The sequence below is a fragment of the Mustela erminea genome, chromosome 17 (assembly GCF_009829155.1).
Source record: "Mustela erminea isolate mMusErm1 chromosome 17, mMusErm1.Pri, whole genome shotgun sequence".
NCBI lineage: Eukaryota > Metazoa > Chordata > Mammalia > Carnivora > Mustelidae > Mustela > Mustela erminea.
Window position 1 is genome coordinate 42,665,974 of NC_045630.1, and position 14,588 is coordinate 42,680,561.

The 14,588-nt window shown below is 51.4% G+C and overlaps 1 protein-coding gene across 1 annotated transcript in view; it reads right to left on the reverse strand.

Annotated features, from left to right (window-relative positions):
* LMOD1 (leiomodin 1) overlaps window positions 1-14,097 on the reverse strand; it is a 40,683-nt gene extending 26,586 nt beyond the window's left edge. Inside the window, exon 1 of the mRNA XM_032317510.1 lies at window positions 13,582-14,097. Coding sequence (XP_032173401.1) covers window positions 13,582-13,842 — 261 coding nt within the window. The 5' untranslated portion in view covers window positions 13,843-14,097. The remainder of the gene's footprint in view (window positions 1-13,581) is intronic.
* Window positions 14,098-14,588: the final 491 nt, after the last annotated feature.

Consider the following 14,588-nt stretch of genomic DNA (forward strand, 5'->3'; position numbering starts at 1 on the left):
ATTTGATGATTTGGACATAAAAATCATATTTTCTTTTTATTATTACTATTTTTTTTTAAAGTAAGCTCTACACCCAACATGGGGCTTGAACTCCCTGACCCAAAATCGAGAGTCGTATGTTCTACCAACCAAGCCAGCCAGGCACCCCAACACCGTATTTTCAAATTGTCTCAGATGAATGATGAATTCCTAGATGAATTCCTAACTCCTGCAGATTCAATCAAGTGTGACAAGAATGGAATTTGCAAAACATTTGTCCCTCGTTCGCGCAGCCAGGCACCGTGCTCACTGCTGGGGACATAGAGAGGAGTAAGAGTCAGGCCTTGCTCTTAAGAAGTCAGGGGAAGGGGGCGCCTGGGTGGCTCAGTGGGTTAAGCCTCTGCCTTTGGCTCAGGTCATGATCCCAGGGTCCTGAGATCATGACCTCTGCCTTTGGCTCAGGTCATGATCCCAGGGTCCTGAGATAGAGCCCCGCATCGGGCTCTCTGCTCAGCAGGGAGCCTGCTTCCTCCTCTCTCTCTCTCTGCCTGCCTCTCTGTCTACTTGTGATCTCTTGTCTGTCAAATAAACAAATAAAATATTAAAAAAAAAAAAAGAAGGCAGAGAAACAGACAAGTGCTGAAACAAAGGTTTTAGGTATGTGTGTGTTGCCTAAAGTGACAGGAGCTGCACACAGAGGGTGTTTTGTGAGTGCAGGGGTGGAGCACACAGCCCAGGCTGGACGGAGAGGGAGAAGTAGAAAGCTGTCACTTGAGCGGAGCCTTGAAAGAATCCAGGTTAGCAGGCCCAGGGTGGGGCCCGCATCCCAGTGAGAGGCGTCGGCTGGTGCAAAGGTACAGAGGAAGCAAGACAAAGCGTGGCACTGTTGGAGAACCCGTGGTCAAGTGTAACTGTAGCAAAGGGTAAAAGTCAAGGAGAAGAATATTAGTAGCTACAGAGATAGAGAGGCGTTGGGCTGCCCGGGGCCTCCCAAGCCACACCAAGGCGTGTGAATTTGATCATGGAAGCTATGTTGAGCAACTGAAGGCTTTTACGCAGGAGAGTGTCAAGATCATGATTCTATTTTATAATCAGACACTGTCAGCTGCGGGGAGGATGGATTGCAATGGGGGGAGAAGAGAGACAGGGAGATCCCTTGGGAGGTCACGCCATTCCTACGGCTGATAAGTGATACGGGGGAAAGCAGAAGCGCCACAGAGAGGAGGACTGGAGGCGAGGGAGGTGGCCCAGGTAGAAGCAATAGGGTTCCGTCACTGGGAGAGTTTGAGAACACTGACAGGCCCCAGAGTTCTGACCTAGGTGTGCCTAGGTCCACCTAGTTCTACCCCACTGTAGAGTGCAGGAAGAAAGGCAGGCTGCGAGGTGGGGTGAGGTGACTATGATTAATTTATTTTTAGACTAGTTGAATCTGAGACATTTGAGGAGTCCAAGAAGCAAGTGAATGATCTAGAACTCAAAATAGAGATCTAGGCCAGAGATCGAGACAAAGCACCTGGGTGGTAGCTGAACCCCGTGGGGTTGGCTGAGGGTACCCACGGAGACGGCCTCGGGAGGGCAGGGCCCTGGAAACAACAGCGAGGTGTTGGAAGGAAAGGCTGCTCTCAGAGGAGACAAGGAGGGAACAGCTAGAGAGAGAAAAAGGAAGCCAGGTGTGCGAGCGTGGTGTGTCTTGGCCCCAAGGGAAGTATTTTGAGAAGGAGAGAATAGTGGAATACCACAGAGTAAACAAACAGGGCAAGGACTAAGAAAGCATCCCCTGGGTGAGCAACAAGGAGGCCCGTGGAGACCTTACCAGGACTGAGGTCAGCGCAGAGGCGGGGCGTGTGAGAGTGAGTGTAGATACGATTTCTTACAGCTTGGCTGTGAAGGAAAGGAGAGAAAGAGCCAGGGAACTGGAGAGAAAGAGCCAGTGGGAAGGAATGTTGGAGGGGAGCGACACAGAGAGGGAGAGAGAGAGAGAGGTTGAAAGAAAACAGATGATTAAAGGAGCAAAGGTCCCTGTGGAGACAGGAGAGAAAAGTGGGTGGGGGGCACTAGGCTGGGGCAGGAGGGGGGACATCTTTCCATGAGATGAGAGAGAAGGGCGCCCCGCTGAGCAGGGAGCAGGTGTGGGGCCCTATCCCGGGACCCGGGGATCATGACCTGAGCTGAAGTCAGATGCTTCACCCACTGAGGCACCCAGGGACCCCGAAATGCAAATCTTAATAGTAGGGTTCAAGAAGACAGCAGGCAGGACGTGGCCCAAGGACTCGACAACACTCCAGTTGCTCTCAAAGATGGACACCGTTAGAAAAGATGATGGTGGCTCCCACTTTATTAAGTGCCTACTGTTTGCAAATCACTGTCATTCACTTCTTCCAACTTTCATGCTCTTCAGAGGAGGTAGCATCATTATTATTTACAGGTGAGGAGATTAAAAGTTCACTGGGCATTTTTTCTCTGACCCAACAATTCTACTCCTAGGTATATATCCAGCACAAATGAAGTCATAAGTGCCCCCAAAAGATGTACAAAAATGTTCACAGGAGCATTGTTTGTAATAGCCCCAAACCGTAAAACAACCGAAATGTCCATTAACAGTGAAATGAATACACAGATGATGCACGTCCCTACAATGAAACACACATGGAAATACTCTACAGCAGTGAGAGCGGGGGAAAAAGGCTGCAGACAACGCAATGTCACTAACATAAAGCTCCTTGAAAGAAGCAGAATACGGGTGTGTGGGTGGCTCAGCGGGATAAGCATTTGCCTTTGGCTTGCGTTATGATCTCAGGGTCCTGGGATCGAGACCCGCATCCGAGTCTCTGCTCGGCAGGGAGCCTGCTTCCCCCTCCCCAGATGCCTGCCTCTCTGCCTGCTTGTGATCTATCTCTCTCTGTCAAATAAATAAATAAAATCTTAAAAAAAAAAAAAAAGAAAAGAAAAGAAAAAGGAAGCAGAATACGGGGGAACCTGGGTGGTTCAGTCGGTTTAGTGTCTGCCTTCAGCTCAGGTCATGATCTCAGGGTGCTGGAATCAAGTCCCACATGGGGCTCTCTGCTCATCGGGGAGCCTGCTTCTCCCTCTCCCTCTGCCTGCCACTCCCCCCACTCATGCTCTCTCTCACTTTCTCTCTGTCAAATAAATAAAATCTTATTTTTTTTTTAAAAAAAGCAGAATACAAAAGAACACCTACTGTATGATTATAAATGTGTATGGATGTTATATATGTAATGTAAATATATATATATATGTGTGTGTGTATGTGTATATATATATAAAATTAAAAACCGGCAAGACTAACCTATGAGATCGGAGAGTCAGGATAGAGGTTCCTATGGCAGGGAGGAAGGGGGTAGAGCCAGAGAGTGGGTGGGGGTCCCGCAGGGCCCACAATGTTCTCTTTCTTATTGCCTTTGTGAGAATTCATGACACTCTACATTTGTGTTTTGGATACTTTTCTATATGTGTTTTATATTTCGATAAAAAGAAAGTGTTAGAAAAAATCCGCTATTGTCAAACATAAAATGAGACACAGAAAAGGCATTAAAGAACACAAAGAAAAGAAAGTAAAGCTTAGACACGTTCAGTTCCTGTCTAAGGCCACGTAGCTATGAGACAGTCAAGCCGGGAGTGAGCCCCAGACCCTCCCCACCCCCCTGCTTGCCTTGTAAACCCAAGGCTGTCCGCTGTGTGCTGGGAAGGGACCTGTGTGCTCCTTCCTTCTCCTTGGGCACGGGTGGCCTTGGGGACAGAAGAAGGAGGCATTGGAGGTGAAAATCTGCTGGATTTTCAGGCTGCTCTGGAGCTGGCTGCTGTCTGTTGACTGGTCACGTGCCAGATGTCAGCTCTGGAAGCATTTCGGTGTTTTCTCTACCCCACCCAGGGAGCACGGAAGCATTTTTCTTGTGACCTGACGTTTAACCTCTGACTACCGTCACGGCCTCGTCAGTTTCTCCCCGCTTCAGTCCAGCCCGTGTCCAGCCGCCAGGGGGTCCCTCCCAGAGCAGCACCTTGCCTGCGTCCCCACAGAGCAGACCAACCTCATCATTCCCTGACCACTTAGCACCCTGCGTCCCTCCTTGCCGGTCTCCGCTGCCTTCCCTCCCCACAGAAAAGGTGACTGCCCGCTGCCAAGGCCAACCCCTCCACTCCAGTGCATTCCATCCCTTTTCCAGCCTTTTCCAGCACCATTGAGGGTCCCCGCTCTACTGAACCAACCCCCCTAACATATAAACATGCTATTGTATTCCGTCTTAAAAAGAAAAAAAAATCCCCCTTTAACTCCACATTTACTTCCCACAGCCACCCTACGTCCCTGTTTCTCATTAGAACAAAATTGGGGGAACAAATCGAAGAGACTGGTCTGTATTCTTTACCTCTAGTCCTCACTGACCATTGTCCCTCTCGAGCCCACGCTTCGCTGCAGTGACCCCCATCTTGTCAAGGTCTCAGCGGCTTCCATCTTTCCAGTGACGACAGTCGATTCTCTGTTCTCATCTTATTAGACCTCTCAGCAAGAACGGACACATTAGAGGCTCCTCCTAGAAGCCCCCTGCCCACTTGCTTTTGTGAAGCCGCTCCGAGCTCCCGCCCACCTCTCTCAGTCTCCTTCCTTCATGGGCCCCTTCTCTACTTCCAGTGCCTAAATGCTGGGTAACAGAGGGCATGGTCCTTGGCCCTCGGCTCTTCATCCACACGTCCTCCCCACGTGGCCTCTTCCACGCTCCTGGTTTATAGTGTCATCTAGACGCTAATGGCCCCCAGATGGAGACTTCAGCTCCACCGGCCGCTGAGCTCCAGACTGGTACGTGTTCAACCAACCCAATGCTTGCTCTTTGACATCTACCAAGCGCCACGAACTTAACTCATTCAGATCAGAGTTCTTGATCTCCCCCAAACCACTCCTCTTCCGCTGTCTCCTACCTCAGTAAATGGCATCAAACCTAGCCCAGAGCTCAGGCAGGCCTGGGCCCCCCACCCCTCTCTTTGCCCCAGTGAGTTAGCCAGTCCTGTCTGTGCTACCTTTGAGGTGTTTCCTGAATCTGACCACTTCTCCTCCAGCCATCCTCGGCCTCTTGCCTGAGCTACTGCACACCTTTCTAGCGGGGCTCCCTTCTCCCCCAGGCTTGCCTTCCTACCATCTATCTGAAAGCTGGCAGAGTGACAGATCCTTTTAAAAACCTAGATCAGGGGGCACCTGGGTGGCTCAGTGGGTTGGGCCTCTGCCTTCAGCTCAGGTCATGGTCTCGGGGTCCTGGGATGGAGCCCCGCATTGGGCTCTTTGCTCAGCAGGGAGCCTGCTTCCCTTCCTCTCTCTCTCTGCCTGCCTCTCTGCTTACTTGTGATCTCTGTCAAATAAATAAATAAAATCTTTAAAAAACAAAACAAAACAAGAAAAACCTAGATCAGATCACATCTCTCCCTTGCTTCAAACGCTCCAGTGACGTCTCACCACCCTTGGAATAAAAATCCAAAAATCCCTCTACTGAGCTGTAAGGTCCTGCATTATGTGAATCCTCCTGACTTCCAGGCCTTTATCTCCTCCAAGCCCCTGACCCCCCTACTTGCTCGCCCTGGTCCAGTTATACTGGCCTGGCTTTTCCTTGGACATACTAAACCTCCTCCCCTACCCAAGTCTTTCTAGGTGCTGTTCCCTCCACTTGGAAAGCTTTCTCCAGACCTTCCCGTTGGCTGGCTCTGTGGGTCCTTTGCAGGGTCTGAGCCTGAGTCACGTCTTAGGCGGTATCTTCCCTGACCACTTTATAGGAAATCATCACAGACCCTTTCCTGAAAGTGCATTCTTCTCCTTTACGTGTATGTGCCATGTATATGTTCTATGGGATGTGCATATGTTCTATGGGATCTGTATATTGAAGAACGTGTATTCTCTGTCTCACCCATTAGAAGCACCCCAAGAGCAGGCAACTGGTCTGTCTGACTCCGTACTCTATGCCAGCCTTCAGAAGCGCCTAATATAACAGAAACGTCCTAAATAGTTGGAGAATTAATGATTTAGTGGAGTCGTGAGTTGTCCTCCCTCTTGGTAGGTACAGAATAGAATTCTTAAATCCTGCCTTGGAAAAGGATGCTGAGACCTGGAAAGGGTGGAGGGAAGAGCAGTGAAGGCAAGAGAGGAAACTCAAGTTCAGGGGTTAGCCCTCACTACTAAGTTTCCAACCCAGCACTCTGCTCCCAGCTTTATGAATGTTATTTTGCTTTTTTTTTTTAAAAAAGATTTTATTTATTTATTTGACAGACAGAGATCACAAGTAGGCAGAGAGGCGGGCAGAGAAAAAGAGGGAGAAGCAGGCTTCCCGCTGAGCAGAGAGCCTGATATGGGGTTCGATACCAGGACCCTGGAATCACGACCTGAGCCGAAGGCTGAGGCTTTAACCCACTGAGCCACCCAGGTGCCCCCCTGTTATTTTGCTTTAAACCTCACAACTATCCTATGACAAGGTGTTGTTTCCATTTTAAAGATGGGGAAACTCAGGCTCAGAGAGGTAAAGTAATTTGTTTGGGCCACACAGCCAGCCGCCAGCAGAGAGGACCTGCTTCCAGGTCTAGCCAGACTCTGAAGACGCTAAGCTCAACACGAACTCAATACATTCTATACCCAGGGCTTCACGGAAGTTCTGCCCCCAGGATGTTCCACCTGGGGAGGGGGTTCCCCCACAGTCCTGCATCGGTGGGGAGGAGGGAGGCTGCTGACCTGATCTGCAAGTCAGGGCTGAGGATGTGATCACCCAGTGGGTCCTTCCCTTGAGGGAAGGCAGGGGAGGGGGTAGAAGTATGTGGGAGCAGCCCCACCTTATCCTCTCCTAAGCAGCACCCTGCCAAGCCCACTGGTCGTTTCAACAGCAGACCCCAGACACAAGCGAAGCCAAACTGTTCCAAAACAGCCTACGCTTTTCTGAGCTCCCGGATGTTGCAGACAAGAATTCACTAGTCCCCAGCCCTCCCCACCAGTGCCCATTTACCCTGCGTCTGCCCTGTTTCCAACCCAGCCACCCAGTGCGGGGCCCTTGAGCCTGGGGCATAAAATAAATTAGGCTCAAAGACACGGAGAGAAGGGGGCCAGGCAGGAAGTCGTTAAGCAAGCTTGCCTTTTTCCTTAAGCTAGCTCCTTGACTCTCTGCCTCCAAGTTCTCCCTTTCTTCCCTTCCCTCCCTCCTGCTGACAGATTGTCTTTTAATGTCATGAAAGATTAACAAAACAAAGGTTGATTTGGCACACACCTGTATAAAGTCTGAGGAATTTAGGGGAGGAGAAGTTGCTCACCGGCTCACCCGCTAGACACTTTGTGGGTGCCTTAGCCAATTTAATCCTCATGATAACCCTTCCAGACTGATGTCACCCTCCCTCTTGACAGTAAAGCAATGGGCCTCCACCAGCTATATGTTAATGAAATAGCGTTAATAACACCTCTGAGTCTAGAAGGTACTCAGGAAAGTTGAGGCTCTTCCTCAGGTCATGAGTGATGGTGGCGGTGTGGGGGGCAGAAGCAGAACCCCACCTGGTCCCATCTGGTTCCAAACCCCCATGGGCTTTCTATTCCCCACACTGCCCTGGGCTAAGGGGGCCCTTTAGGGGAAATGAGTCTCTGAAACCCCTTCTTTCCTTGCTGGTTATGCCAAAAGAGATCCAATAAACAAGAAAGCACAGCCTGATCTGGAAAGGACTGTGTACTACAGTCCAGGATATTCTTGTTTATCCAACTTGGCAGAGAGAGGAATATCAACTTCTCCTCCCCCGCCCCCTAGTCATTGTGCTTTGTTGCAGTGACTGCAGAGTGTGTGTGTGTGTGTGTGTGTGTGTGTGTGTGTGTATAGACTTCAGGCGGGTGGACTGGATCTCCATCCAAGGACAGCGCTCTTGACCCCTCTGTCTTCTATAGGTCTCCCAGTGCACTTCACCTAGGCTTTGCGCGCCATGAGCCAGCTCTGGCAGGCTGACATGGTCCCCTACAGGTACTCCAGAGTCTCTTGGGGGAGAAAGAGAGGCCAAGGGAGGGTAGCCAGGTTACAGGAGGATTTTGTCTCCACTCTGGGTGTCTGCTCACATCTGCCTCTTCCTGCCTCGATGTGGGGACCCAAAGCCCCCAGCCTATCGGATGCCCTTGGTCAGTGGGGCTCATCCTCCTCCCCGGACCATCTGCCTCTCTCCGCTCATGTTTCATGTTTGCATCTCCTCCTGGGTCCTGCCTGGCCTGCCTCCCTCCTGCCACGTGTCCTATTCTCCCACGCTCTTCTCCCCGCGGTCCTGCTCAGAAAAGGTGAGCGACAGGGGTCGGGGGACTGTGTGTGGACCAGCTGCTGGGGCTTTACAGCTTAAAATTCATCAATCAGAGAGTCGATACATGAAGAAGAAAATATATCAACTATGGGTAGGAGCAACAATGAAAACAAACACCTGGGGATCCCACCACCCAGTCTAAGAAATTGAGTAACTACTCTTTCAAACTGGAGGGAGACACTTTTCAGACTCCAGGGAGAGAGATTTAAACGTGTCTAACCCCCCCGGGTGTCTGTGGTCGCCTCCCCAGGTCCACAGGCCCCCATCACCTCTTCTGCCCTCTCCACCCCAGGGCTATTTTGGGTGTGTACCAGTCGGGGTTAATCTCCTTAATCGTTGAGCCGTGCCGCCCAGGCCACTCTTGATAGGGCTCAGCCCTCTGCAAAGGGCAATCTGAGGGTTGTGCTGCCGGCCTCGGGCCTTCCTGGCGTCCCCATCCCTATAGAGAAGCCGAGGACTCTGGGCCATGAACTGGGCCTGGTAGGGGAGGGGAACCACTAAGCTGTGTGAGCCAGAAACCCACAGGGAAGGTCGGAAGGCTGGGTGACTGGCTAGTGGGGTACTTCTGGTTAGCTTCTCAAGGAAGAACCTGAAAGAGCTTCCTCCACCCCCCAGGTCAGCTGCCTCTGCTCCTGGCTGGGTACAGGTGCTAATCCCCATTCCCTGGTAATGCCAGGGAGAAGGACAGGGGAGGCAGGCCTGTCCTGGGTTGGTTTACCCCCTTTCCTTCCCACTTGGGAAGGAAAGAGAACACATGAGTTGACCTGCTGGGATCAGGTTCCTGAAACTTGAGCCAAGCACACGGGTTTCCCTGAGCTCTTGGCCACACACCTGCCCAGGGGTTTTGTCTTCCACCTGGACAGAAGGAGAGCCCCCCAGAAGGACTAGGGGAGAATGCACAGGCTGAGAGGTCTGTCCTTTTAAAGGGAGGGAAGCAAGCCAGGGGTCAGCTCTGCCAAGCCCCACCTCCTACTCCTAACATTCATTCAATAAACAGAGGTTAAGGGCCCACCTCTATGCCAGGCCCAGTGTTAGCCCTTGTCCACCAGAATCACAGAAGCCGGTAAGGAAGAGAGATAAGAAAACAGGATGGCTTTGGTCCACAGCGGCCCGGAGTGCTCAGATCAGACATGACGCCGACACCTGCCTGGCATTCAGGGAAGACTCCCTGGAGGAAGTGGTGCCTGAGACCCGAAGGAGGCACAGGGGTGGGGTAGAGAGAAGAATATTGATGAAGCAGGGGGGTAAACCAACCCAGGACAGGCCTGGAGTGTTCTATCCACTGAAGGAGAAGCCTGCCCGAGACGTCACCTGCGAAGCCACCCACCCAACAGTATAGCCAGAGTATGAATCTTGGGCCTCCTCTTCCCCTGGAGAAATCAAAACTTAAGACCCAAACTGGGCCAGGCTTCCACTCTCAGTGTCTGTCTAAAAAAAAAAACAAACCAACCTTTTGTTACGGAAAATGTCCAGCATATGAAAGTAGAGAGAGCTGTTTAACAGGCAGGCATGTGGACCCAACGTTATCAACTGATGGACAACATCAGTTCACCCGACCCCTTCCCACTCCCCTTGCCCACATTACTTTAAAGCAAATGCCCTAATCCTATCAGTTTTTCCTATAAATATTTCAGGATTTGTGTCTTTAAAAGGCAAAGATCCTTTAAAAAGTGTATCCATGGGGGTGCCTAGGTGGCTCAGTGGGTTAAGCCTCTGCCTTTGTCTCAGGTCATGATCTCAGGGTCCTGGGATCGAGCCCCACATCAGGCTCTCTGTTCAGCGGGAAGCTTGCTTCCCGCCCTCCCGCTTGCCTCTCTGCCTACTTGTGATCTATCTGTCAAATAAATAAATAAATAAATCTTAAAAAAAATAAAATAAGAATAAAAAATAAAAAGTATATCCATAATACCATTATCCCACCTAAAAGGAATTAACAAAAATTCCTAATGCCATCCAATATCTAGGCAGGATTTACTTCCCTAACCCACACTCAGTTCTAACACTTTGAATCCAGAGGCCACACTTGGTTTTACTGTTTATGTTCCCAGTCCTGGGGGCAGGGATGAGCATTCAGCCAGACAAGACCAGTGTGATAGCCCTGGGATCCCACAACAACATATGAATTGGTAGTATAAGCCCTGTCACACCACTGTGGGGGTCTGTATGTGTGTGTTTTGTGATCCTAATTAGATGATAAATTCCTCAGAACAGGGACTGGCATGATTGCTCTTTTTTGTACCCGGGTGAGGCAGAGAGAAGGAAGCACGGCTGGGTACTTGTTGCTGTGTGAACTTAGGGCCCTTACTCAGCTTCTCTGAGCCTCAATTTTCTGATCTGTATCATGAGGATGAACATACCTATCTCCCAAGAAGTGCGAGGCTTAAATAAAGGAAAAGGTGAAGATGTTCGCCTATTGAAGATTCTCAGTAAGTAAATGCTCACTTTGCTGCACTTCCCAGAGGCAAGTTACTCTGTTTTGACTAACTTCTAGTAAGTTCCTCACGGGAGCAAAGGCCACTAGCAGGAAGAGCTACAGCCAGCCAGTCCAGCAGCCTGGAGCCCAACCGGGAGCCGCTCCGTGTCTGCACTGTCCAAGGCCCCCAGCCCGAGCACCCACCCGGGACTTGCTTGTTTATTGCTTACTTTGGCCCCTAGCTGAGCAGTCGGGCTTGGCTTTAACGGAAGGAGGAGCTGGGCAGGGGTAGACATCAGTGAATTAACAATTGCATAGCTGTCATTTATCACACACTTATTATATGCCAAGCCCTGTGCTAAGTGCTTTCCACTATTGTCCTCTCGGTTCTTACAACAATCCTGCAGGCTGGATACTGTGTAGCTGAGGGGAGGGCGGCAGACTGGATAACTTGTAAGTTACTTAGTTATGCTCTTAGGAAGAGAGGTTGGTACTCAAACCAGGCTTTTCTGGCACCTAAATCCAAGTTCTTAAGCCCGTACTTACTAGCTTGCTAATGGTGCCGAAGAAGTCACTTGGTTGGGTTCATTGCCATTCATCTCAACTTACAGAGATGACTTCTGCTCACGGCTCGTGATGCACCCACAACTCCACTCAGCCACTCTGGCGACACATGCCTTTGGACTGGATGAGGAAGAATGGGGACAGCCTCTCCCTCCAAGGGAAAAATGGGCCCCGAAGCCATCTTCTCATACTGAAGATACACACACATACACACACTTCCCTCCATTCCTTGACTCGGACTCTGTTGGCAGAAACAAAGGTACCACTGGCAGGGGTGAGGGAAGTGGGGCTGGGGAGGTGAGGTTCGCCAGGCTTTCAGCAAATTGCATTTGCAAAAAGAAAAAAGCCTTTTGCAAATGCAATTTCCAGGAGTCCCAGAGCCCCTCACACTCTCCATAGCCTAAGCATCCTGCTTTGGGATTAAGAATGTTCTGCAATGGGGCGCCTGGGTGGCTCAGTGGGTTAAAGCCTCTGCCTTCAGCTCAGGTCGTGATCCCAGGGTCCTGGGATCGAGCCCCGCATCGGGCTCTCTGCTTAGCGGGAAGCCTGCTTCCTTCTCTCTCTCTCTCTGCCTCTCTGCCTACTTGTGATCTCTGTCTGTCAAATAAATAAATAAAATCTTAAAAAAAAAAAAAGAATATTCTGCATTTGACTTTAGCCTCAGGAGTATCTTTCTATATACCAGAAGCCACTGGGCACAGAGTCTGGGGACTAGGAGGGAGGGAAGAGGAGGGTCGGGCTTCAGAGTGGAAGTCGGGGGTCCAAGTGGGAGATTTACAGAGAGGCCAAAGCCTTGGGTGTGCTGCCTGGCTCTCCCTACATGTCCCGATAGCTGTCTTGAAGGACCAGGCCCTCACAGGGGGTCCCCTATATCCTCTCATCCTTTCCATGAATGTTCTAGTGTTTGTTCATCATTATCCGAGTGGCGGCATCAAAGACAATCCCCTTGTCCACAGGGTAATGAATTTCTGAGCCTCGGACTCCCCTCGCTCCTAGCTTCTTAGTGAAGCCTTAAACATGGGCCCAAGGTGGTCGGGACAGAGAGCGAGGTCCAGTTCCCCTATCTCATTTTCCCTCATCCCTCCCTCCCCCAGCCCTACACTCAAGGAGCCAGGGCTCTGTCCGCAAACGTGCTCTGTGACTAGTGTCCAGCACAAACTCCTACCCAGCCAGACATGTCACAGAAGTTCCGGGAGATACTGTTGCCTTTCTCATTCCCTCTGGGAGAATGAACATGTCATGTGAACCTCTGGGTCTTGGTTTCCATAGAAGTAAAACAAAGGACAAGAACTGACACTGAACTTTCTCATGCAAGAATCCACAAGGACAAGAGACGTGGCCAGTAAGAACCAGCTCACAAAGAGAAGACAGTTTTCCCACTAACCCCTCTCTACAGCGGATGAGGGGCTCTATGAGTCACACTCAGGGGGAGGCTAGTCTAGTTTGTCCCAAGAAAACTCACATACAAACACATGGCAAATAAAGAACTCCTCCAGGCCAAGCCGGGAAAACAAAAACAGGTTTTGCTTCAGCCCATCCTAGACATTGGCAGATGTTTCCAAAATGGCCCTCCTTGCCCTTGTCCTTCCACTGTCCCCTCCTCAAGGCACAACCCTGCTGGGAACTATCTTTATCCCCCGGCAAAGGGGACTTGCTGGCTTGTAAAAGGACTTACGACTAAAAGGAAAGGATGTTCCCTCAAGATGTTCCTTTAGGAAGTACAAACCCCAACTTTCCTGTGAGGGTAACTGAAGCCACCAGGTGAAGAGCATTTTCTACCTCACAGACCCCCGACCCTTGACCCCTGACTCCTGACCATTGCTTTGGGAAGCTCACGTGCTCCTGAGCTTCCTCAAATCATCCATGTGCCACGAGTTGCCCATGGGGCCAGAGGGCTTGAAGACAAGCAGTTCTGCAAGGAGGCCTGACTTTCTTTTCTGGGGTGACTGCCAAGAGACAGCACGCATCATTCTATCCCCTGCCTTCTCCCCCACAACGGGTAGAGTGAATGTGCAGGGGGACAAGGATGGAATCAACTTGACAATGAACGCTTCAAGGACGTTCTCCAGCTCCCAACCTACCAGCAGCTCTATCTGCCACTGCGGGATGCTGAGTTCTCCCACCAGAGCCAACTTGTGCTTTATAACAGAAATTAGGGGTAAGAGGTTCACGCTGCGCGCTCAGCAGATGGTAATCGGTGCTGAAGCGTTCCATCTCTTGCCAACGAGACCGTTTCTCGGAGGAGAGAAGCATCCTAGTCACGAGTGCGGGTCCCCCTGCCCTCCCCGCCCTCCCCCCTTCCCTCGCACGTATTGCTCACTCACGTCCATGGACAGCTCCCTCTGAATAAGCTTCTTGCTCTCCTTTTCACAGAAGTTGAGCATGGCTTCCCGGTTGTACGTGCCCACGGACTGCTTATCGGTCTGGTTTCTCTGCCGCAGGCCCACGGGGATGCTCCCGTCGGGGTCCACCACGTCCAGCTCCTTCTCCAGCTCCTCCATCTCCTCGGGAGACAGGGTGGACAGCAGGCTGTCGATGTCGGGGTCTTCACTCACTTGCCGGCGATACTTGGCTACCTTGGACATCTTGGCAAAGTGGGCTGTGGCTCTTGCGGGGTGTTGGGGGGAAGCTACGGGGGTCCTGGGGGCAGGGGGCCGTGAGGGGGAGGCACAAGCTGGTCTGGATGCGCAGAGTGGGCTTGGGAACAGACCCCCCCAACTGATTGAGGACGTGGCTCTTCCGCCCTGCCCCGCAGTGCCACAGGTGCCCAAGCGTTAACTGCAAGCTCGCTGGGAAGCCCCGGGCTAGTGGACCCGGGCTGGTCTCGCCGGGGGCCAATAAGACTTGACAACTGCCCGGCCCTGAAAGGAGAAGCCAATCCCCACGCAGGGGGCGGGTCCCGCCTCGCTGTCAGAGCCGTTTGAAACTTGAGGACATTCCAGGGAATCTTGGAGCTCTGTGTGACCAAATTTAGTACAGAGCATTTAGCCTTTTAAAGACAAGGGGGCCACGCAATGAGAAAAAGATACAAAAATGCAGAGGCTGGCAGAAACTGATCAGAGCCACAGGAGAGCCAGAAAAGCAGAGACGGGGCCAGGGTGGGTGGGGGCGGGGGGGTGGTCAGGAACAGGCCAGCCCCAGGCATGCCGGGCTCAAGCACATATCTGACGTCTGCATCCCGGCTGGTTGTTGTCGTGATCCGTGCGTGGTCCACTGACTCCTTTCTACTGTATTTGGTAATGTGCTGGGGGACTCCCGGCTGTTTCCAGCTACAGGAAAGATAGGTGATTCCAGATACCCCCAACTACCCGCCCACCCATTCTCTCTGCCC